Here is a 23143-nt window from a genome sequence, read left to right on the forward strand (position 1 = left end):
ACATCTCATTAGCTTAGACAGGAGATGGGACACCCATGTGTTGTTAAAGGCTTATGATCATTGGCCTTTGCTTACAGATGAAGGACAAAATAAGCCTCAGCACCAGAATTCTCATTTACCCTATAAAAGATATTAGGCAGGTGCTTTGTTGAAATGTCCTGTAAGCTAAGAATGTTTATGCGGATGGGAAGATTTGAGTCTCTGCCTACTCAGGTAACAAGCAATACTGTCATTTCTAAGAATAGTTATACAGTAAAAAGCAGACATCTTAGATGATGTGAAGCCTATAACAAAGTCAGGGATAAACAAAGAAATTTAGATCGAAACTAGATCTTGGGTGCAAATCATAGACACTTCAGAATCAATGGAGCCCAAGGGAACTTTATTTAAATGGCAGTTTTTCAAATAGTAACATTTTAAAGCCATTTTAAAATGCTTTTACACAGTGTTAATTACCAGCGAGACAAAATCTTCACTGTGAACGCTGTAGCGAGCAGAACTTGAACAGCAGATCAATAGGATTATGTTTTTAGTTAGCCATATTCACATTTTACAAGCCTGAAAGCGTTGTAGACATTTCTGAAGACATTCTGGACCTGAATCTCTTGGGGTCCATGGGAAAAAGCTCTGGGTCGCACACCTAGTTTGAGGGTAACTCAAGTATTCCTATTTGTTAATGGGAGAAGAAAATCAAAATAGAGAAGACACTTTGGGTTGGGGGATTGGGACAGACACACTAAGGCTGTGTCCATACTGGAGCTGGAGCTGCAGATGCAGTCTCCAACTCAGGTAGACATAGCTCAGTGCTAGCATGCTGAAAACAGAAGTGTAGCTGTGGCGGCACGAGTGGCAAGACAGCCTTCCAAGTACAATGCCACTGCAGCTACGCTTGTGTTTTTAGCATGCCGGCTCAATCAGAGCTAACGCAGGTATGTCTACACCTGAGCTTAAAGTTACACCTCCAGCTCCAGCGTAGACGTACACTAAGTTTGAAACCACCACTCATCCACACTCATACACTCATCCTTCCCTCCCACTGGCCAAGCTGAATGTGCCCCGATTTTTCCTTTTTACATGGATCTACGGTTTAAAAATGGAGCTTTCATTGTCCTTGGTTGTATAAAGGGAGTGATTTCTAGAAGCTGAAAAAGCTCCAGCGTCCCACTTTTAAAAGACTGGTATGTTGACAGAACAGAAATTGATTCATATTATCTTAGAAATAAAATTAAAGTATATAGTATGAAAAGAAGTGTGAGTAAAGCACATCGATTCCCTATATTATTGCTGGGGACAGAGGAAAATGAGGTAGTGGTGTAGAGCCTTTTTGTACAGTGCTTTTGGGCTGCCTGACCAGCATTTTGTTTCATTTATTCATTTTTATATGTGTACTGATTTTGAAGTCAGTCATTCTGAAAATTTAATCTAACTGATGAACTTACTAAATTATGCAAAAGTGACTATATGCAGTGAACGTCTGCCAAACTTCTCCATTCAGGCTGCTGAGGAGATGGGCTGAGGGTTAGATGGATATTTAAGGGCAACTCTTCATAGTATTACACACAAAAGTCCTACATTAAACATCCTATGTTAAAAGAACATTAATAAGGCTGCAAAGTCAAACACTCAGTTACAAAAGGCAAGAATTAAGGTTGCCTGTACAACCTTAATTGAGCCCGCTTGTCCATACGCACTGCGATAAGTCTTTAGTTACATGATCATCTGCTGTTTTCTCCTCAGAGGACCCTTGCCTCACTCAGTGCACATGACAGATATTATTCACTTATTGTGTAGCTTATATTTTGTTCAGAAATATGCTTAGAAAAAGAGAAGACTAACAGGGAACATGATAGAGGTCTCCAAAAATCAAACGGTATGAACAAAGTTATTTATTCCCCCTCACATAACACAAGAATCAGGGGTCACCCAATGAAATTAACAGGCAGGAGGTTTAGCACTAACGTAAGGAAATACTTCACACAACAGACTCAACCTGTGGAACTTGCTGACAGGCTGAAAGTCTAACTGGGATCACAAAAGAATTAGTTACGTTCGTGGAGGTCCATCAATGGCTATTTGCCAAGATGCTTAGGGATGCAACCCCATGCTCTGGGTGTCAGCACACCTGCCGGCAGCTGAGACTGGGCAACAGGGGATCAGTCTCTTGATAATTGCCCTGTTCTGTTCATTCCCTCTGAATCAACCCACAGTGGCCACTGTCAAAGAACAGAATACTAGACTAGATGGACCATCGGTCTGACACATTCTTATGTTATATTTTCTCTTTGTTGTACTGCTGTGGCCCCAGGACTTATTTACTGCACACTCTTCAAACTCTGCTCTGAAGACAGACATATTAATTCTGTTTCTGAATCACTTGGCTACACGGTTGTCACAGAACGCCTGTAAGATGAGGGGATATTATCATGTGCATAAACATTAAGCACTGTGGAAGTACTGACAGGATTGGGGCTTGAGTTTCCACAGCTACAGGGCTGGGTTTTGGGGGGGGGGAATGGTTCAGGCAATTAAGCACATTAGTTTTGCTTTATGTAAGGTGGTGTTACTCACCTTAGCAAAAAACATTAGGCTGTAAAGATATTTAAAAAAAAAAAAAAAAAAAAAAAAAAACCCCACAGTTCTATCCTAAACTTGCAGCATCCAATACCGATTTCTGCACAACACAAGATGTTTTCCAGCAAAAGCAAATACAAAGAATATGGTATTCAGGAGCACACTTAGCGTTTTTCCTAATGCAGAATAAATTTTCCTGGAATGGCAAAGTAGCATTTCACAATGCATGGTAGAGTTAGAGAAAACAGTTCATTTAAATCACTTCAGAGCTTCTGCACTTCGGTGCTGATAAAAATTTGAGATGCAATTCTAGAACAGCCTCTATGTACAGTTAGGAAGTGTCATTGCTTCAGAGCTGCACATGAGTGCACTTTTTGAGAGCCATGCCTTTGCTGTCTCCTGACACCCAGGTATGCAAGAAAAGATGCAGGCTGATAAATAAAATAAATAAATAAAAATCAGATAAAACCACAGACTATATTAGTTCATCCAGCAATTGAAGGACTACAGAAAAGAAATGGTGAACTACTCTGAAGAATTAGTGAGACATCAGGATCTTGTTTTGTTTGGCTCACCCTTTTTCCCCAAAGCAAGCTTTGTGTGTCACAATGGCAACAATTCCACCAGCCAACAATAAACCAATGACGACTCCTTGATGGAAAAAAGGAAAACAGTAACCAGGTGATAACATTAAACTATAACATTTATGGTGAAATCCAGCAAAAATTCAAAATTCTGGAATCCACTTGCACCAAAGTCTTCAACAGCAAGATTATTCAAACGCGAGTTTCCCATTGGTGCTTTAATGATGGTTTCCTTACTGAAGATCTCAAAGATTTGAGCCAAAATATTATTCTTTGAGAGAAAACTGAACATAGACATTAATAAAATATCCAACTAGGGGAAAAAAAAAAAGTTACAGGACTAAAACCTCCCTTCAAAATGGAAAGAAAGTTCCAGCTCTGGAACTAGAAAGGCAGAACAGTGAAACGTTATCCGACACTGTCAACTCCCAATGTAGAGTTTCTTCTCCGTTGCCTTTTCCATTCCCATTTCTGTTGGACACCAGACATACACATGCAGTCTGCAGTAGTACCCTTCTCCAAAACAGACCTACAGAAGTATAACTTCTAGGGGAAAGGTCCTTAATTCCCACTTACATATCCAATAAACCTGAATCTAACAGTTAAGATGGAATCACAGCTGGCGACTCTGTTTAGGTACATATTAATAAGTCACAAGTTTATACAGTCTAAATAAAATCGATTTTTACCAGAATTTTACTCATGGTAGAGTGAATCTTGAGAAAACTGAGAGGGGAGCAGGTCAGAGTATAACAGCCATTAACATCTTTGAATAAAGAGGACAGTGATCAACTGTTCTCAGTGTCCACTGGAAGGCTGGACAAGAAGTAATGGGCTTAAACTGCAGGAAGGGTGATTTAGGTTAGATATTAGGAAAAACTTGGTAACTAATGGCAGTTAAGCACTGAATAACCTTCCAAAGGAGGCTGTGGAATCCCTATCATAGGGGATTTTAAGAACAGATTGGACAAACCCCTGTGAGGGATGATCTAGGTTTACTTGGTCCTGCCTCAGCACAGAGGCTGGACACGATGACCTCTCAAGTCCCTTCCAGCCCTTTGATTCTTTAAGTCAAGCATCTGTCTCATGAGCTTTTACATGGCACCACTCAACTGAACATAATACAGTAATAGAAAAACTAGCTGCCCGGAGTAGATTCCTCACGTAGTGAAGCAACAGGGAAAAAACTGTATGAGATGAAGGAAGTGTAACATTAAATACCTTACGCTATTACTGCTTCTTACTACGTAAAGTCTGTGCATTGAATTATTTTTTAAATTTTAAGTTACTTACCAATAGCAATCATGGTACCAGTGTTCGGCCCTAGAAAGAAAAAAATGCAAGGTGAGCTGAAGTGTTAAGTTATATGAATGCCAGCTAACTATAGGAATCCATCGATTCATATTGGTGCAACATTTAATACTTGAAGCCACCCCCTAAATTAAACATATAGACTCAAATTAATACCATCATGCAAATTACAGAATTTATAAGGCATATTGGAAACCATGATCTGACCCCTAGATAATCCAATATTGAAAGAAGAAAGGATACCTGGAAAAGCTGCCTATTACTTGTACATTGTAATAGAGACATGACGACAGACCTGAGAATTGATAGGGCAAATCCTCTATAAAGATTTCCTCTATTATGAATGAATGCTCTCATTTGCAGAATTCTTATGCATCCTTCTGAGACCAGAGGGCCCTCCCCTTCAGATACTTTCAGGATCTCATCTGCAAAATTTTGCACTGACCTGAAGAACAGTTCTGGGGAAGCTTGAAAGCTTGTCTCTCTCACCAACAGAAGTTGGTCCAATGAAAGATATTACCTCACCCACCTTGTCTCTCTAATATCCTGGGACCGACATGGCTACAACAAAACACTGCACACAAATTCTGCACTGGTCAGCCAAACTTTTACCTATAAGCAAAAGTCACTAGAGGTGGAGTGTTTGGATCAGCTACCACAAAACAGGCCTCCACCAGTAACCACAGAATTAGTGACATCAGGTTATCTGCCAACCTGTACTTATTTGGGAGCAGAGCAGAAACAAGAGAAGAGTGATATTTTTATTTTGACGCTCCTGCTGTCGTTACCAGAGGATCAGTCAACTCAAGCCTAACCGTTACTTACGGAACAAAAAGTGAACTGAGTAGAAATCTCATCGGAGTGCAGTTTGACACTTGACTACCAGTTAAGCCTGTAGTTGCTTGTGCCATTATTGCGCAGAATTCAGATTGACAGTTTCATACAGCTGGCATTTTATAGAGATATACTGAGTGAGTGGCCATCAGCAGGTGGGTATTATCATACAGACGAGTGAGGAAAAAAAAGGAATGAAGGAAGAGATAGTTCTGGGTGGGAGACGAGACTACTACCTAGGTATAGAAATTTAATTCCAGCCTCAGTCTTATACTTCACACCTGGGCATAAGGGGCATTCAGGTGAGCACAACTGTACTTTGTTACATATTATGAAGTGCAAATTGAAGTGTGCAGAATGCTCCAGTTCAATGTGTAAACCAAAGCCTCCACCATCCACCTTGAGGATTCCAGGTATCTGAGCACAGTGGTTTTTTCGCTCCCTTTATCGTCATCAAGTTTACCTGGGCTTTTTTAGGGCCACTTGGGGTTGTGATCAGAGTAGGTTCTGCATAAAAAGGAGATTTAAAAGAGGATACAGGAGCAACCCACTTATCTGAATGTGCTGAACAAAGCCACCTCATGCATGGAAAGATCTCAAAGGCAACAAGACAACTAGAGTGATTTTACAAAGTTAGTTTGCAACAAAACATGCTAAAAAGACCCAGTCCCGAGACTGCGCCTTTTCTCTCTCTCCCATCGAAGGATCAAGCACTACCTGCTAACACACTACTCAACTAGGAAACACAGACAAGCTATTTTACCCATTTCATTTTCCTTAGGATTTCTGTTGAGTTTGCACAGTGACAAGTGTCCACATGCATTAGGTGTATTACTTGTACAGCCACGCCAACAACTAATTCTTTGAACCAGAAGCCATCTACTCCTACACAAAATAATTAGTGTTATAGTACGATTTTCGAGATGGATTATCTTCTGCCAAGTCAACATGCCTGAAGTGCCACACCCCCTAGGAGCTTGTAAGGGTCTATTCCCTCACTTGGTACATGGTCTTCCCAATTCTCAAAAGCCATTGTCTCATCCCACCTTTCCTTCCAAACTGTTCCCCTACCTCCCTTCGTTCGTAAGTTCTCCCAACAAACACTTGCCTCATGTTTCTTCACTCCAACACCATCCTTCACCCCCTCCAGCCTGGTTTGTTCCCTTCATTCCATCCTAACTTCTCTCATCAAGCTTTTTAACTGCTCCGTCCCAGACCAGTCTCAGGCCTGTACTTTGCTCCATACCCCTCTTCCTGTTGGACCCAGTTGATCCTCTCAAGACTGTTTAACCGGGGCATCTTCAAGACTGTCACCCCAGGCTCTTTTCCTCTCTGGCTGCCTCAGCAAAGTCTCTTGCAGGTTCCTCTTCTTCCTCTTGACACTGTTCTTGGTCCCTCTTTGGGCGATTTCATCTGCTCACATGATTTCAACTACCATTTCTATGTCCATTTCTTTCAAATTTACCCGTCTACTCTTTACTCATCTCCACCCATCCAATCCCACTTCTCAGCCTGAGATGTCTAAATTAGCCAAAATTAAAAATACACCAATAATGGTGACATATGAGGAACGCAAGCCTATCTTGAGGCTGCTGTATTTAACATTATGAATGTTATCTGAAAGTTTCAGTCAGCCTTTGACAGCATGCAAACCATCAGAGACCATTATATTGAGATGGGCCAGATGATATGAGCCCACAGACGATTCATAACATTATGCATCAATACATATGTTTGTGTTCCTGGCTCACTAGAAGGATTTCCTGTGGAAATTGGATTAACTAGGGGGTGATGTAATGTAAAATCCCAAATATGGTTACGTAGACAGCTTTGTCTTTGAAAGCTTTCCTGTGGAGAAAGGGGAGGTAACTGGTTTTACCTGCTTTCAGGGACGCCTGAAAAAAAAAAAAAAAAAAAAAAAAAAAAAGGAAAAAAATTGGGTTGTCAGAGGCCATCTTGAACTGGTAGAGACCTTCATTTTGATTCAACAAATGGACATAACATTTGTCCACAGGAGGACCCAACCCTGCTGAAGGGGTGGAAGGACTTAAGTCTGCCAACATCCACAAAGGGCTGATAGGCGAATTCTGGTGTGTTCAATATGCACATAGACCTCTTTCTTTGATACGTTTTCTCCATATGATTTTGTCCTTAAATAAATGTACTCTGCTTTGAAGGAGCCGATTGGATTTTGGTAAGCTACTATCATTATCTTTGTAGCATGAGGGCTAGAGCCGGGTGAACCCGGCATACTGTTGTTCGTTTAGGTAAAAGACTGCCATGCTGTTCTCCAATAGGACTAAGCCTTTGATATAGGGTAGAAAACACTGGCAAGTTCTGAAGATTGCCTCAAGTTCCAGTACATTTATAGGTAGGGATCTTGAATCCACCATATGTCCCAGCAATCATAGGCAAAGTCTTAGAACGGTGTGAGGACAAGCTTGCAGAGTGTGCATCTCTCTCTCTCTCTCTCTCTCAAATTTCTTGAAATCTGGCCTGGGGTAGATAGGCTGTTGCCAACTGAGAATCCACCCCAAGAACACTATTCTTTGCACCGGAGAAATTCACTCTTGGTCATCAAGAGGCCCAAGATGTCAAATAGCAACCGGATTGGTCTTAGGTTGTCTGAAACAGCATCAAATCAACCAGTTGTCCAAATACAGCAATATCTGGACATTGATTCTCCTGAGGTAAGCCAAGCCTACTGCTATGCAGTTTGTCAAGATCCTAGGGGCTGAAGACAGGCCAAAAGGGAAGACTGAACAACTGGTAGTGTTTGCCTCCTACCATGAACATGAGGAATCTGCTGTGACCAGTGTGGCTAGCCAAATGGAACAGACATCCTATAAGTTAAAAGCAAAATACTAGTCAGGATCTAGGGGAAGTATATTGGAAGCCAGGAAACAGTATAAAACTTCAATTTTCTTTATAAAAGTTGTTCAGCTTTCATAGATCTAAGGCAGGCTCTCTCTTCGATTCCTTCTATAACCATGCCTGTGAAAAGATCAAGAATGCATCGTTGAAGGAGTGGGAGCGACTCAAGGCCTCCTATACAATGAATGCAAACCATGAAACAACCTATGATTCAGATGGTGAGAAGGAACAATCAGCTGGCCATGGCAGTGCAGTAACAAGAGCAGTCACTGGAAACAGAGCGAGACCAGTGTCTGTGCCCCAGTACCTACAGAGGAACTGGAAGCTAGCAGAGTAATGGTGGTCTCTTCATTGATCAGATGTAGGCAAATATTGCAAGGGCCAATTGTACCAGAGACGGTATCGAGGCCAGTGCCCATGCAAGCATTGTGGATGGGACCGGCGCAGCAACCTGCACAGCAGTCTAGAAGAACAGAGAATCTGGCACCAACTAGCACAGGACATCTTAAGTTGCAGCATATGCTTCTAATGTCTTCGCTACCAACAATGCTGTCTGAACCTCTGTGAGCAGCTGTGCCAAAGTGGAGGCGATTCCCAGCCCAAAAAAATAGATGTATTGGTCTGAACAGTACAGTGGTTGGTACTGGAGTCACCAACTCACTGGGCTGTAGATTGCATAACAGTACCAGGGAATTTTGAGCCAGGGCAGGTCTCAAAGGACTCATCATAAGCAAGTCCAGCAACCTTATCTCTACATTTTTGGGTCCTCTTTTTGAAGGCCCTACATATCTGGCACTTGTCTCTGATATGACCCCCTCTGAGAGGCTTCAAGTGCCAGGAAGGTGGGTAACTAATGGGTATTCCAACCCTGCAAATGCAACAGTGCTTAAAACTGGGCGACTTCTCCATGCTAACGCCCCAGTTCTGAGCAACTGCCTGGATGAGAAACCAAGAAAATATTCAAGAAAATAATCCTAACAGGTCAACGAGTGATAAAAATTCATTAGAGGAAAAATCCTGTGTGCAAAGCTCACTGGAGACTGACTACTCACAAGAGGCAGAGAGAAATAGCTGACAGGATCTAGCACAGCTTGGTAGGGGAATGAGGCAGCTCAGGGCACATGCACTGATCCAACGGGTTCTATTTCCTTGTTGTTCAGAGGAATCACTAACTTCAGGTGGCAACTGATAAACCTCCCCTGAATGCTTCGCCCTATGGGCCCTCATGAGGAAACTTACACATGGTTATAGCTCAGTACAGCTAGTAAGCTGTTTCAAGTACTTTTGAGAAGGGGATGAAAGGAAGGGTAGAAGAAGAAACATGTTGTGCTCTAAAACCTGAGGAAGAACATTGCTTATAGTAGCAATTGTGAATGACAAAATTCCAGAACTTTGAGATGAAATGTACTTCGTAAATTTTTTCCATTTTTAATTTCTGGCTCAGGACACTTGACCACTGAAAATTAAAAGTACCAGCGTAAGAACGTTTGGCACAGGAAGCATTTAGTGGGGGGGGGGGGGGTAGAATTAGAAGAAAGAAGAAAACGCCCCGATACTCGACTACAGCAGGTACCAAGATGTATTTCAAAATAAAGTTATACAACTCTGGATCTTTCCCTTTAAAAAGACGTTAGTCTGCATACACCACAGCACCCAACTGTATGGCTATCAGGCCCCTTCCCCCACCCTCCACTAAAATGCATGAGTTCATCATCATCACTGTACGACGCCATCAGGAATTTGGGTCAAGCTAGAAGAGATATACATACAATGACATTCTGGAACTGAACTTCCCTGCTTTTGGGGGAGTTAATATTAAGTAGCAAGATGACCAACCTGCCCTAATGCCTCTGAAAAAGCCTCAATCCCAGCTGTTACACTGGGTAACGCAGCAAGAATAAAACCAAGTTGTTGCAGATGCTTGAATACCAAATACATAAATGCATTGTTAGCTAAATGCAATAATGTGCAGGAGCACTGCCGTCACTAAAATGAGGATTGTACAATGACCTTTATTTCCCCCTCCTAAGAATTTTATGGCTGTGATATGAACTCACAGAAACCTGAGCCTTCGCTGCCAAGGAGCCCTCCCAGAGAGTTCTGAAAAAGAGGGTTGCCAAACAAACTTGCTTGTAAGCCTCTCTCTCTCTCCGCCCACTCCCCTTTAGCACTTGAGCAGAAGGATACTGGCAGAAAAGCAAAACCTTAGTTTAAGAGTTTATCTCCACCTAAAAAAATCAACTGTTTGTGACCTGAGAATTAACCTCAGTCTTGGAACACCGAAGGGAGACAAAAAAATACAGGATGCATTAGAGGCAAAATTGTTTCCAGGAATGATTTATGAAGTGTCAGTCATGCTTTAGTTTTCCAAAAGCAACTAGTTATCACGATACGTATTAGAGGCACTAAGCACTAACTGAATTTCCTCAGGTTTATGGGTTTACTTAGCAATCAAAATATAGTTTTTCCTGGGGGACAGAATAAGAAGGGGATAAAAAACACACGCTACTAACCTTTGCATTCAGGGGCAGGCCCACTCCACTCTCCATTGACATTATCTTTCGTTGTACAATGAATGGAGGCCTCTCCAATGAGAGACAAGCCCGTGTCACATTTGTAAGTTACCGCTGAGCCAAAGGAAAACTCTTCTCCACTCTGACCATTATGGGATCCATGGGCGATATCAGGAGGTGGAAGACAAGGTATTGCTGAAGCAAAGAATGTCAACATAAAAATTAAAAGTTTCCACTGCAGGTGAACCAAAGAGTTTTCACTAAGAAAGTTCTCTCAGATCCCCCCATCAAAGCTATTTAGCCATTTGGAAGCGTACTTAACATTCCATTTTAACATTTGAAGCAATACCCCTTTAGATTCTGAAGGTTTTTCTGCTTTTAGGCTTGACCCAACCCAGTACGTCCATTGCTCAAGGAGGATGCTCCAAACAAAAACAAAAAACACAAAACACAACACACAAAACCACGCTCTGGAAGATGACCTTAGCAGAGCGCGCTCCTTCCCAACGTTATCCTCAAGGAGCCAGAACCTCTTGCCCGGCATCTCTAGAGACACTATTGTTCCACCAGCAGAAAACTAAGCTAGAACAGTTCTTTTAGCAGCAGCTGATTCTACGATGGACATCAGCAGCATGATTGATAGACCAAGCCCTGAAAGCATTCAAGAGATCAAATTAAGGTAGAGGCAAATTAATTGTGATTCACTCCAAAAGAGCCTCAGATTTTAAGGGGATAGTCAGATTTGGGAAGGGTCAAAACTTCCTGAAGTCTTTTTCATGCCTTTTACATAGTGAACAGGAGGATTACACAGATACAATCGTGAAGAGGAGCCAGGAGGCCTGTTGGATTGTGCATATTAAACAGTGCCAGGTGAACAATTTAAAAGGTACAAAAACAAACAAAACAAAAAGATTCTGTAGGAGTCATCCAAACATCACGGTGAACCACAGTATGATTTCATTCCTCCCCCCAACAAAACTGTCATTTGGATTAAATGCCAAAGCAAGAACAGACCGACTCCTCTGAAGCACCAGCTATGCTGCATCATCTCCAGACATGAACTGTTCTTAAAACCATTACATTACTTTACCTTGGCAAAGTGGAACCTCCTTATCCCAATCAACTCTATTTTCCACAAGCACACATTGGGCAGAAGTCGCTCCAATTAATCTGTGCCTAAAGAAAGAAAAACGGTTCAAGTTTGTTACTCACGGAAGCAAAGAACTAGTTAACAGTCCCGAAAGATGGAACATGGTTTCTTTCTGCCACTAGCTGGAGACAAACCATTGAAAAAAGGGATACCTCTAACACCATAGGACAAGGAACAGGAAGGCCAGGTCTACAGTACACATCTACATTGGTTCAGCTACAGTAACTCTTCACTTAACATCGTCCCAGTTAACATTCTTTCGCTGATGATCAATTAGGGAAAAATGCTCATTTAAAGTAGTTGTTTGGCAGCCGCCTGCTTTGTCCACTGCTTGCAGAAAGAGCAGCCCGTTGGAGCTAGCTGGTGGGGGCTTCGAACCAGGGTGGATCGGCAGCCCCCCGCCCCATCAGCTCCCCTGTGTGGCAGCCACCCAGCAGGCTATCAATTGTTGGGCAGTTCAGCTGTCCCTCCCCCCACTGCCGTGTGCTGCTCCTGTCCTCTGACTTGGAGCTGCTCCCGGGAGTCTCCTGCTTGCAGATTGGGCCAAGCGGCTGCTAGTTTGTAAAATAGAATTACACTGCTGACAGCAGTAATGGGAGACAAGACAGCTGCCTTGTGCGGTCACCCACTTGCCATCTCCCTGTTCCATATTCAAAATTCAAGCATCTTAACTGTCCAAGATCTAACCAGTGGTCTTTAAAACACAGAGACCTCATACGACTGCACAATTCCAAAGCCTTACGCCCCTATAGGCTACCGCACAGAAAGTACCAAGTCCTTCAACAAGAGCTCAGACATTTCTGTGGATCAAACCTACTTCATCCAGAAGGCAGGATATGGACCAATCTACAGGATAAGCCAAGGGACTTAATTCCTGCTTCTGTGCAGCCAGAGGGCCTGCCAGTATGTGGTCTCTGGGAAGTGTTAGTGGCCTGTGATAAACAGGAGGTCAGACTGGAGGATCTGGTGGTCCCTTCTGGCCTTAAACTTTGAAACCTCAAAAATCCAAAACACACCTGCTCAGTGCAAGGAAGTCACAAGCTATTTTTGATTCCCCAAGGCCTGGCAACATAACCCTATATGGACAAAAGCAACTACTGCACTTGATGCTATCCTGGGTAATAACAACGTCTATAAGGGAGGGACAGACAAATATTACCTATTGCAGAGCAGGAAGAGGTCTGCCTCTACCTGGTGTGGCATTTTATGGGCAATATTCTGCCACTAGCTCCCAGGACCCACACAGAAACCCCTGTAAAAAGGGAGAGATGGCACGGGTCAGTAAGTGCCACATGACCCCTGAGGTGGAACTCTCAAGCTCATAACCCAACCCCGGCTGGATGATCTCCTGAGGACTCTAGGCTGCGATCTTCAAAAGCACCTGAGCGAGTTAGATGCCCATCTCCCACTGAATGACAACCATAGCCGAGTGGTTATCTTCCTTCAACTCCTTTAAAAATCACAGGTATAATTCTAAACAAGGGCCCAGCCCATGGATACATATTTATAGCACACCACTCACTTATGTTCTTGAAGTGAAGCAGGCTTTCCAGTTTCATTTTGCCAGACTTCACCAGCGGTTTTACACCAGTCTAGATTCTGTTAGTTAGTCCAAAGAAGCAATTCGCCACTCACCCTTCATTACAGGAGAAGTTTGCCGTCGCACCAAACCGGAGATCCGTTAAATCAACCCTGCCATTTTCTAGTTCTAGTGGTTTACATGGTCTTCCTAGAAGAGAACAAGGCTAGTATTAGTGTGACTTCAGGTTACCTTAATGGGAAAAAGGGGATATGCTAACTTGCACCCCCTAACATAGCAAATACTATGGCAGATCAAAGCCAATGGTCTTGGAGTCCAGTATCTGTCCTGTACGACAGCAGTCAGCACCAAAGGCTAAGGAGGAAAGGTTAAAACCCACGTTACGGATAATTTTGTTAGATGCCCATGGGAAGCGAGGAGAAGTGGAAGAGGGATGATGCTTCCTAATCAATCCCACACAGACAGTGGTTGCCTTATATCCCGAAACAAGAGAATTAAAATCCCCTTGCAGATTTAGTACAAGTGCAAATATTCATATTGCACATGTTAAGGCCCAAAACCTGAAAACTCATATGCAAAACCATATTCATGTGGGTGGACCCTATGACCTCAACTGGCACCAGTTACAAATAAAAACCAACACAAGACACGGGGGGGGGGGGGGGTAGGATAGACGGCATAAGTTACAAAATGTAAAAACTGATATGGGGCACTAAAGACATCAGTGAAAGAATCACAAGTGGCACGGTTACAGACAATAAGGAGAAGGTTTTGAAGTTCATTAGGGACAAAAGAAATCCTTCTGTAAGAGAATGTACCCGTGTCCACACCCTAGAGACTGCTGTAAAAATCTTTGTACCAAGTGTGTCTTGTGAGGAAACATCTGAAAACGTATAGTTTACTGGTCAATACTGTCCTGATAAAATGCATGGTAACATTGTATTTGAAGTTATAAGATTTCCCTATATAATGTTAACTCATGTTGCAAACCTACAGCACAAGTTGGCAAACAGGTCTGTCTCAAAGCAATGTGTGTTTTGCTTAATTTGCATTTAAGCAATAAGCAGTCTCCAACAAGAAGAAAAAAGAGGAAAAGCAGCAGGGAAGTTCTTTTCCCTATAGACTTTGTGTCAACTGGCAATCAACTCACTGCACTAGACGAGACAAAGGAAGCAGCCACTAAGCTGAAGAAGGGGTCCTCACCTAAGAAGTTTGGTCAGCAAGACTGCTGAGAGCATATGGTAAGAAAAACTTTATTTTGAATTTAACAGGAGTTTTTTTAACTTGGGCACCAGTTGTGTTTTATCTTGACTTCTCTTGTAACCCTTTCGGACTTATGCCTCATCACTTACAATCACTTAAAATCTTTGTAGTTAATAAACTTGTTTGATCTAATCCAGTGTGTTTAAATTGAAGTGTCTGTGAAACTCTATTTGGGTAACAAGAAAGAGGGACTCGAAATGAATTTGTATTGTCCGGGAGAGGGCTGGGCAATACAAGACGTACATTTTGGGAGGGGGGCGAGGAAATACTAGGAATTTGTTGGGGTCACCTTGCAGTATAAGCGAGGCCGGTGAGAACAAAGGTATGGCTGACTGAGACCTAGCTGGGAGTGACTTGCACATTGGAGACCGTTTGTGAGTAGTCCAGACTGGAGGCTACAGCAACAAAGCATTGTAAAGGGCACCCCAGGTTAGAGGGCAGGGGTGACAGATTCTCATTAGTCTGGATGATACATTGAGTAAACCACGCGTAGTAAAGGTACAAACCTGTTACTAAAACGGAGATGGGTAAAACAATTACGATACAAGAAAGGCAGGAGTGTTCAGTCAATATTTCCCTTTTGTATTTGGAAAGAAGTACGACAATGTAGTCTCATCACAAGAGTCTGATGAAGTATTTCTCTGTCTATTAGTAATTAAGGAGGAAGTTAAACTACATCTGCTAGGGATAAACATTGTTAAATCAAAATCTTGGGATAACTTGCACCCAAGTATCCTAAAAAGTCGGCCAAGGAGAACTCTAACCCACTGGATTAAGATTTATAAGAAGTTAGAGTAACTGGAAATTCAAGAAGAATGGGGAAGAGCGCTGATCTTGTGCCAGTATTCAAAAAGGGCAAGCAGAATTTCCTAGGTAACTACAGACTAGTTAACATGATCTCACTCACAGGCATTATAATTTAAAGGTATTGTGGGATTCATCAATTCCAAGGGCAAATCTGTTCTGACCTCTTGTGCAGTGTAGGGAAAATTTTCCCAATTTATAAGGAATTAAGAACAGAAATATAATTAATACCAATCAATATGGTTTTATGGAAAATCAGGTTTGTTTGATAAACCTCTGTCATTCTTTGAAGTTACAAAGATGTTTGATAAATACAAGTGATGTAATATGCCTAGACTTTTGTAAGCTGTTTGACTTAGTACCACACAACGTTCTAAACAAAGTGTTCTAAGTGTCTCATCCTTTTTTGAACCCTACCATGTTCTTTGCCTCCATTTTGCGGCAGTATGTTCCACAGGCTTGTTTTGCGTTTTGTAAATATTTGTTATTGAAGTTCCTTGATACGTGAATCCTGATTTTAGACAGCTAAAAACCGCAGGTTCTTCAGTCAAGCTCAGTGGAAGAGCTTTTCTTAGCCTCACAAATAGCTCTGGTAGGGGCATTCTCCCGTAGTAGACTTATTCCCATGAAGAATGAACTGTATCAAAAAGTCATACCTATATGGAGTTTAATGTAGACATACTGTGTGACAAAGTTGACGGGTCTTGCGCTTATTGGCAGATTCGCTCGCCTTGGATATTATTATTAACTCGTTGCTGTATTTGCTTTCCATAAGATACTCTTAGTATAACCTTTTATGAGTTATGTACCTGAATAATTGGATGCCAATACCTTAACCGTATCACTGAGTTTAACAACCGTAATTTGGGATACTGTAGATTATGTACTATATGGTTTGAAAGTCATAAGGTACAAATTTTGTACTCTTGGATAATTTAAGCATTATACCCAGATGTACAGACACTCTTCTTAACCTATGTATTAGATCATTTTAACGTTAGCTTTAATAAAAAAATTTTAATCTATTTCTGTACAGTCACAAACCTAAGGCTGTAACACAGGAACTGGCTCATTTTATAATCTTTAGGCGTCTTAGACCCCAAACTTTGTTTTACTGAAACTGGTACAGCAAAGCAGCTGCACCTTTACCTCCTGTTCAAAGTGGCTGTTTCTTTTCCCTAGCCTACCTCCAACTATGACAGGAGACATTCCTCATCCTACAGCAGCAGGCGCTGGGTAGTAACACCATCTCACAATACGGGACAGAGTTTAGCCTCCAAGGCAGAAGCCATGCCAATGAGCCTTCTCCCGGGCAAAAGCACTCCCGGGGGCTGAAGGCTAGCAGAAGTATGGTTCCACATCAGCCACATGCCAACACGCAGGCTGCTCCAGAACTTACAGATGAAATGTTCTTTGTGAATTTCACACTTCCATTTTCAGTCTTGTAGAAAGTACATGCAAAAAATGGGAAGCTTTAAATAACCAAAAGTTCTTCCAACTCACCAGAAGTATCTTTTATTCCTCCTGGAGGGGAAGTTGTAGGTGTAGTACGTGTTACGCCGATGACAAAAAGGGGACACAGACACTCAAACTTTACATCATTCTAACATTGCTAAACATTAGCATATAAAAGGTTCAACACAACTGCTTATACTTACCTAGACAAGTTGGCAAAGATGGAACCCATGAATTGTTAGCTTCACATTTAACTGAACTGCTACCAATCAGAATATAGCCAGAATCGCATTCAAATATTACGGTGTTTCCATATGAATAGTCAGGTCCAAACCCAGATTGCTTTTTTCCATTTTTAACTTCTGGCTCGGGACACTTGACCACTGAAAATTAAAAGTACCAGCGTAAGAACGTTTGGCACAGGAAGCATTTAGTGTGTGGGGGGGTAGAATTAGAGGAAAGAAGAAAACGCCCCGATACTCGACTACAGCAGGTACCAAGATGTATTTCAAAATAAAGTTATACAACTCTGGATCTTTCCCTTTAAAAAGACGTTAGTCTGCATACACCACAGCACCCAACTGTATGGCTATCAGGCCCCTTCCCCCACCCTCCACTAAAATGCATGAGTTCATCATCATCACTGTACGACGCCATCAGGAATTTGGGTCAAGCTAGAAGAGATATACATACAATGACATTCTGGAACTGAACTTCCCTGCTTTTGGGGGAGTTAATATTAAGTAGCAAGATGACCAACCTGCCCTAATGCCTCTGAAAAAGCCTCAATCCCAGCTGTTACACTGGGTAACGCAGCAAGAATAAAACCAAGTTGTTGCAGATGCTTGAATACCAAATACATAAATGCATTGTTAGCTAAATGCAATAATGTGCAGGAGCACTGCCGTCACTAAAATGAGGATTGTACAATGACCTTTATTTCCCCCTCCTAAGAATTTTATGGCTGTGATATGAACTCACAGAAACCTGAGCCTTCGCTGCCAAGGAGCCCTCCCAGAGAGTTCTGAAAAAGAGGGTTGCCAAACAAACTTGCTTGTAAGCCTCTCTCTCTCTCCGCCCACTCCCCTTTAGCACTTGAGCAGAAGGATACTGGCAGAAAAGCAAAACCTTAGTTTAAGAGTTTATCTCCACCTAAAAAAATCAACTGTTTGTGACCTGAGAATTAACCTCAGTCTTGGAACACCGAAGGGAGACAAAAAAATACAGGATGCATTAGAGGCAAAATTGTTTCCAGGAATGATTTATGAAGTGTCAGTCATGCTTTAGTTTTCCAAAAGCAACTAGTTATCACGATACGTATTTAGAGGCACTAAGCACTAACTGAATTTCCTCAGGTTTATGGGTTTACTTAGCAATCAAAATATAGTTTTTCCTGGGGGACAGAATAAGAAGGGGATAAAAAACACACGCTACTAACCTTTGCATTCAGGGGCAGGCCCACTCCACTCTCCATTGACATTATCTTTCGTTGTACAATGAATGGAGGCCTCTCCAATGAGAGACAAGCCCGTGTCACATTTGTAAGTTACCGCTGAGCCAAAGGAAAACTCTTCTCCACTCTGACCATTATGGGATCCATGGGCGATATCAGGAGGTGGAAGACAAGGTATTGCTGAAGCAAAGAATGTCAACATAAAAATTAAAAGTTTCCACTGCAGGTGAACCAAAGAGTTTTCACTAAGAAAGTTCTCTCAGATCCCCCCATCAAAGCTATTTAGCCATTTGGAAGCGTACTTAACATTCCATTTTAACATTTGAAGCAATACCCCTTTAGATTCTGAAGGTTTTTCTGCTTTTAGGCTTGACCCAACCCAGTACGTCCATTGCTCAAGGAGGATGCTCCAAACAAAAACAAAAAACACAAACACAACACACAAAACCACGCTCTGGAAGATGACCTTAGCAGAGCGCGCTCCTTCCCAACGTTATCCTCAAGGAGCCAGAACCTCTTGCCCGGCATCTCTAGAGACACTATTGTTCCACCAGCAGAAAACTAAGCTAGAACAGTTCTTTTAGCAGCAGCTGATTCTACGATGGACATCAGCAGCATGATTGATAGACCAAGCCCTGAAAGCATTCAAGAGATCAAATTAAGGTAGAGGCAAATTAATTGTGATTCACTCCAAAAGAGCCTCAGATTTTAAGGGGATAGTCAGATTTGGGAAGGGTCAAAACTTCCTGAAGTCTTTTTCATGCCTTTTACATAGTGAACAGGAGGATTACACAGATACAATCGTGAAGAGGAGCCAGGAGGCCTGTTGGATTGTGCATATTAAACAGTGCCAGGTGAACAATTTAAAAGGTACAAAAACAAACAAAACAAAAAGATTCTGTAGGAGTCATCCAAACATCACGGTGAACCACAGTATGATTTCATTCCTCCCCCCAACAAAACTGTCATTTGGATTAAATGCCAAAGCAAGAACAGACCGACTCCTCTGAAGCACCAGCTATGCTGCATCATCTCCAGACATGAACTGTTCTTAAAACCATTACATTACTTTACCTTGGCAAAGTGGAACCTCCTTATCCCAATCAACTCTATTTTCCACAAGCACACATTGGGCAGAAGTCGCTCCAATTAATCTGTGCCTAAAGAAAGAAAAACGGTTCAAGTTTGTTACTCACGGAAGCAAAGAACTAGTTAACAGTCCCGAAAGATGGAACATGGTTTCTTTCTGCCACTAGCTGGAGACAAACCATTGAAAAAAGGGATACCTCTAACACCATAGGACAAGGAACAGGAAGGCCAGGTCTACAGTACACATCTACATTGGTTCAGCTACAGTAACTCTTCACTTAACATCGTCCCAGTTAACATTCTTTCGCTGATGATCAATTAGGGAAAAATGCTCATTTAAAGTAGTTGTTTGGCAGCCGCCTGCTTTGTCCACTGCTTGCAGAAAGAGCAGCCCGTTGGAGCTAGCTGGTGGGGGCTTCGAACCAGGGTGGATCGGCAGCCCCCCGCCCCATCAGCTCCCCTGTGTGGCAGCCACCCAGCAGGCTATCAATTGTTGGGCAGTTCAGCTGTCCCTCCCCCCACTGCCGTGTGCTGCTCCTGTCCTCTGACTTGGAGCTGCTCCCGGGAGTCTCCTGCTTGCAGATTGGGCCAAGCGGCTGCTAGTTTGTAAAATAGAATTACACTGCTGACAGCAGTAATGGGAGACAAGACAGCTGCCTTGTGCGGTCACCCACTTGCCATCTCCCTGTTCCATATTCAAAATTCAAGCATCTTAACTGTCCAAGATCTAACCAGTGGTCTTTAAAACACAGAGACCTCATACGACTGCACAATTCCAAAGCCTTACGCCCCTATAGGCTACCGCACAGAAAGTACCAAGTCCTTCAACAAGAGCTCAGACATTTCTGTGGATCAAACCTACTTCATCCAGAAGGCAGGATATGGACCAATCTACAGGATAAGCCAAGGGACTTAATTCCTGCTTCTGTGCAGCCAGAGGGCCTGCCAGTATGTGGTCTCTGGGAAGTGTTAGTGGCCTGTGATAAACAGGAGGTCAGACTGGAGGATCTGGTGGTCCCTTCTGGCCTTAAACTTTGAAACCTCAAAAATCCAAAACACACCTGCTCAGTGCAAGGAAGTCACAAGCTATTTTTGATTCCCCAAGGCCTGGCAACATAACCCTATATGGACAAAAGCAACTACTGCACTTGATGCTATCCTGGGTAATAACAACGTCTATAAGGGAGGGACAGACAAATATTACCTATTGCAGAGCAGGAAGAGGTCTGCCTCTACCTGGTGTGGCATTTTATGGGCAATATTCTGCCACTAGCTCCCAGGACCCACACAGAAACCCCTGTAAAAAGGGAGAGATGGCACGGGTCAGTAAGTGCCACATGACCCCTGAGGTGGAACTCTCAAGCTCATAACCCAACCCCGGCTGGATGATCTCCTGAGGACTCTAGGCTGCGATCTTCAAAAGCACCTGAGCGAGTTAGATGCCCATCTCCCACTGAATGACAACCATAGCCGAGTGGTTATCTTCCTTCAACTCCTTTAAAAATCACAGGTATAATTCTAAACAAGGGCCCAGCCCATGGATACATATTTATAGCACACCACTCACTTATGTTCTTGAAGTGAAGCAGGCTTTCCAGTTTCATTTTGCCAGACTTCACCAGCGGTTTTACACCAGTCTAGATTCTGTTAGTTAGTCCAAAGAAGCAATTCGCCACTCACCCTTCATTACAGGAGAAGTTTGCCGTCGCACCAAACCGGAGATCCGTTAAATCAACCCTGCCATTTTCTAGTTCTAGTGGTTTACATGGTCTTCCTAGAAGAGAACAAGGCTAGTATTAGTGTGACTTCAGGTTACCTTAATGGGAAAAAGGGGATATGCTAACTTGCACCCCCTAACATAGCAAATACTATGGCAGATCAAAGCCAATGGTCTTGGAGTCCAGTATCTGTCCTGTACGACAGCAGTCAGCACCAAAGGCTAAGGAGGAAAGGTTAAAACCCACGTTACGGATAATTTTGTTAGATGCCCATGGGAAGCGAGGAGAAGTGGAAGAGGGATGATGCTTCCTAATCAATCCCACACAGACAGTGGTTGCCTTATATCCCGAAACAAGAGAATTAAAATCCCCTTGCAGATTTAGTACAAGTGCAAATATTCATATTGCACATGTTAAGGCCCAAAACCTGAAAACTCATATGCAAAACCATATTCATGTGGGTGGACCCTATGACCTCAACTGGCACCAGTTACAAATAAAAACCAACACAAGACACGGGGGGGGGGGGGTAGGATAGACGGCATAAGTTACAAAATGTAAAAACTGATATGGGGCACTAAAGACATCAGTGAAAGAATCACAAGTGGCACGGTTACAGACAATAAGGAGAAGGTTTTGAAGTTCATTAGGGACAAAAGAAATCCTTCTGTAAGAGAATGTACCCGTGTCCACACCCTAGAGACTGCTGTAAAAATCTTTGTACCAAGTGTGTCTTGTGAGGAAACATCTGAAAACGTATAGTTTACTGGTCAATACTGTCCTGATAAAATGCATGGTAACATTGTATTTGAAGTTATAAGATTTCCCTATATAATGTTAACTCATGTTGCAAACCTACAGCACAAGTTGGCAAACAGGTCTGTCTCAAAGCAATGTGTGTTTTGCTTAATTTGCATTTAAGCAATAAGCAGTCTCCAACAAGAAGAAAAAAGAGGAAAAGCAGCAGGGAAGTTCTTTTCCCTATAGACTTTGTGTCAACTGGCAATCAACTCACTGCACTAGACGAGACAAAGGAAGCAGCCACTAAGCTGAAGAAGGGGTCCTCACCTAAGAAGTTTGGTCAGCAAGACTGCTGAGAGCATATGGTAAGAAAAACTTTATTTTGAATTTAACAGGAGTTTTTTTAACTTGGGCACCAGTTGTGTTTTATCTTGACTTCTCTTGTAACCCTTTCGGACTTATGCCTCATCACTTACAATCACTTAAAATCTTTGTAGTTAATAAACTTGTTTGATCTAATCCAGTGTGTTTAAATTGAAGTGTCTGTGAAACTCTATTTGGGTAACAAGAAAGAGGGACTCGAAATGAATTTGTATTGTCCGGGAGAGGGCTGGGCAATACAAGACGTACATTTTGGGAGGGGGGCGAGGAAATACTAGGAATTTGTTGGGGTCACCTTGCAGTATAAGCGAGGCCGGTGAGAACAAAGGTATGGCTGACTGAGACCTAGCTGGGAGTGACTTGCACATTGGAGACCGTTTGTGAGTAGTCCAGACTGGAGGCTACAGCAACAAAGCATTGTAAAGGGCACCCCAGGTTAGAGGGCAGGGGTGACAGATTCTCATTAGTCTGGATGATACATTGAGTAAACCACGCGTAGTAAAGGTACAAACCTGTTACTAAAACGGAGATGGGTAAAACAATTACGATACAAGAAAGGCAGGAGTGTTCAGTCAATATTTCCCTTTTGTATTTGGAAAGAAGTACGACAATGTAGTCTCATCACAAGAGTCTGATGAAGTATTTCTCTGTCTATTAGTAATTAAGGAGGAAGTTAAACTACATCTGCTAGGGATAAACATTGTTAAATCAAAATCTTGGGATAACTTGCACCCAAGTATCCTAAAAAGTCGGCCAAGGAGAACTCTAACCCACTGGATTAAGATTTATAAGAAGTTAGAGTAACTGGAAATTCAAGAAGAATGGGGAAGAGCGCTGATCTTGTGCCAGTATTCAAAAAGGG

General features: G+C 42.4%; 1 protein-coding gene across 1 annotated transcript in view; it reads right to left on the bottom strand.

The window, feature by feature from the left end:
- LOC119846317 (complement receptor type 1-like) overlaps window positions 1-23143 on the bottom strand; it is a 158525-nt gene that overhangs the window by 72217 nt on the left and 63165 nt on the right. Inside the window, 9 exon segments of the mRNA XM_043500721.1 lie at window positions 3147-3222; window positions 4449-4478; window positions 10688-10882; window positions 11778-11863; window positions 13473-13566; window positions 17103-17282; window positions 18338-18532; window positions 19427-19512; window positions 21122-21215. Coding sequence (XP_043356656.1) covers window positions 3147-3222; window positions 4449-4478; window positions 10688-10882; window positions 11778-11863; window positions 13473-13566; window positions 17103-17282; window positions 18338-18532; window positions 19427-19512; window positions 21122-21215 — 1036 coding nt within the window.

This window comes from Dermochelys coriacea, chromosome 21, assembly GCF_009764565.3.
Source record: "Dermochelys coriacea isolate rDerCor1 chromosome 21, rDerCor1.pri.v4, whole genome shotgun sequence".
Lineage (NCBI taxonomy): Eukaryota > Metazoa > Chordata > Testudines > Dermochelyidae > Dermochelys > Dermochelys coriacea.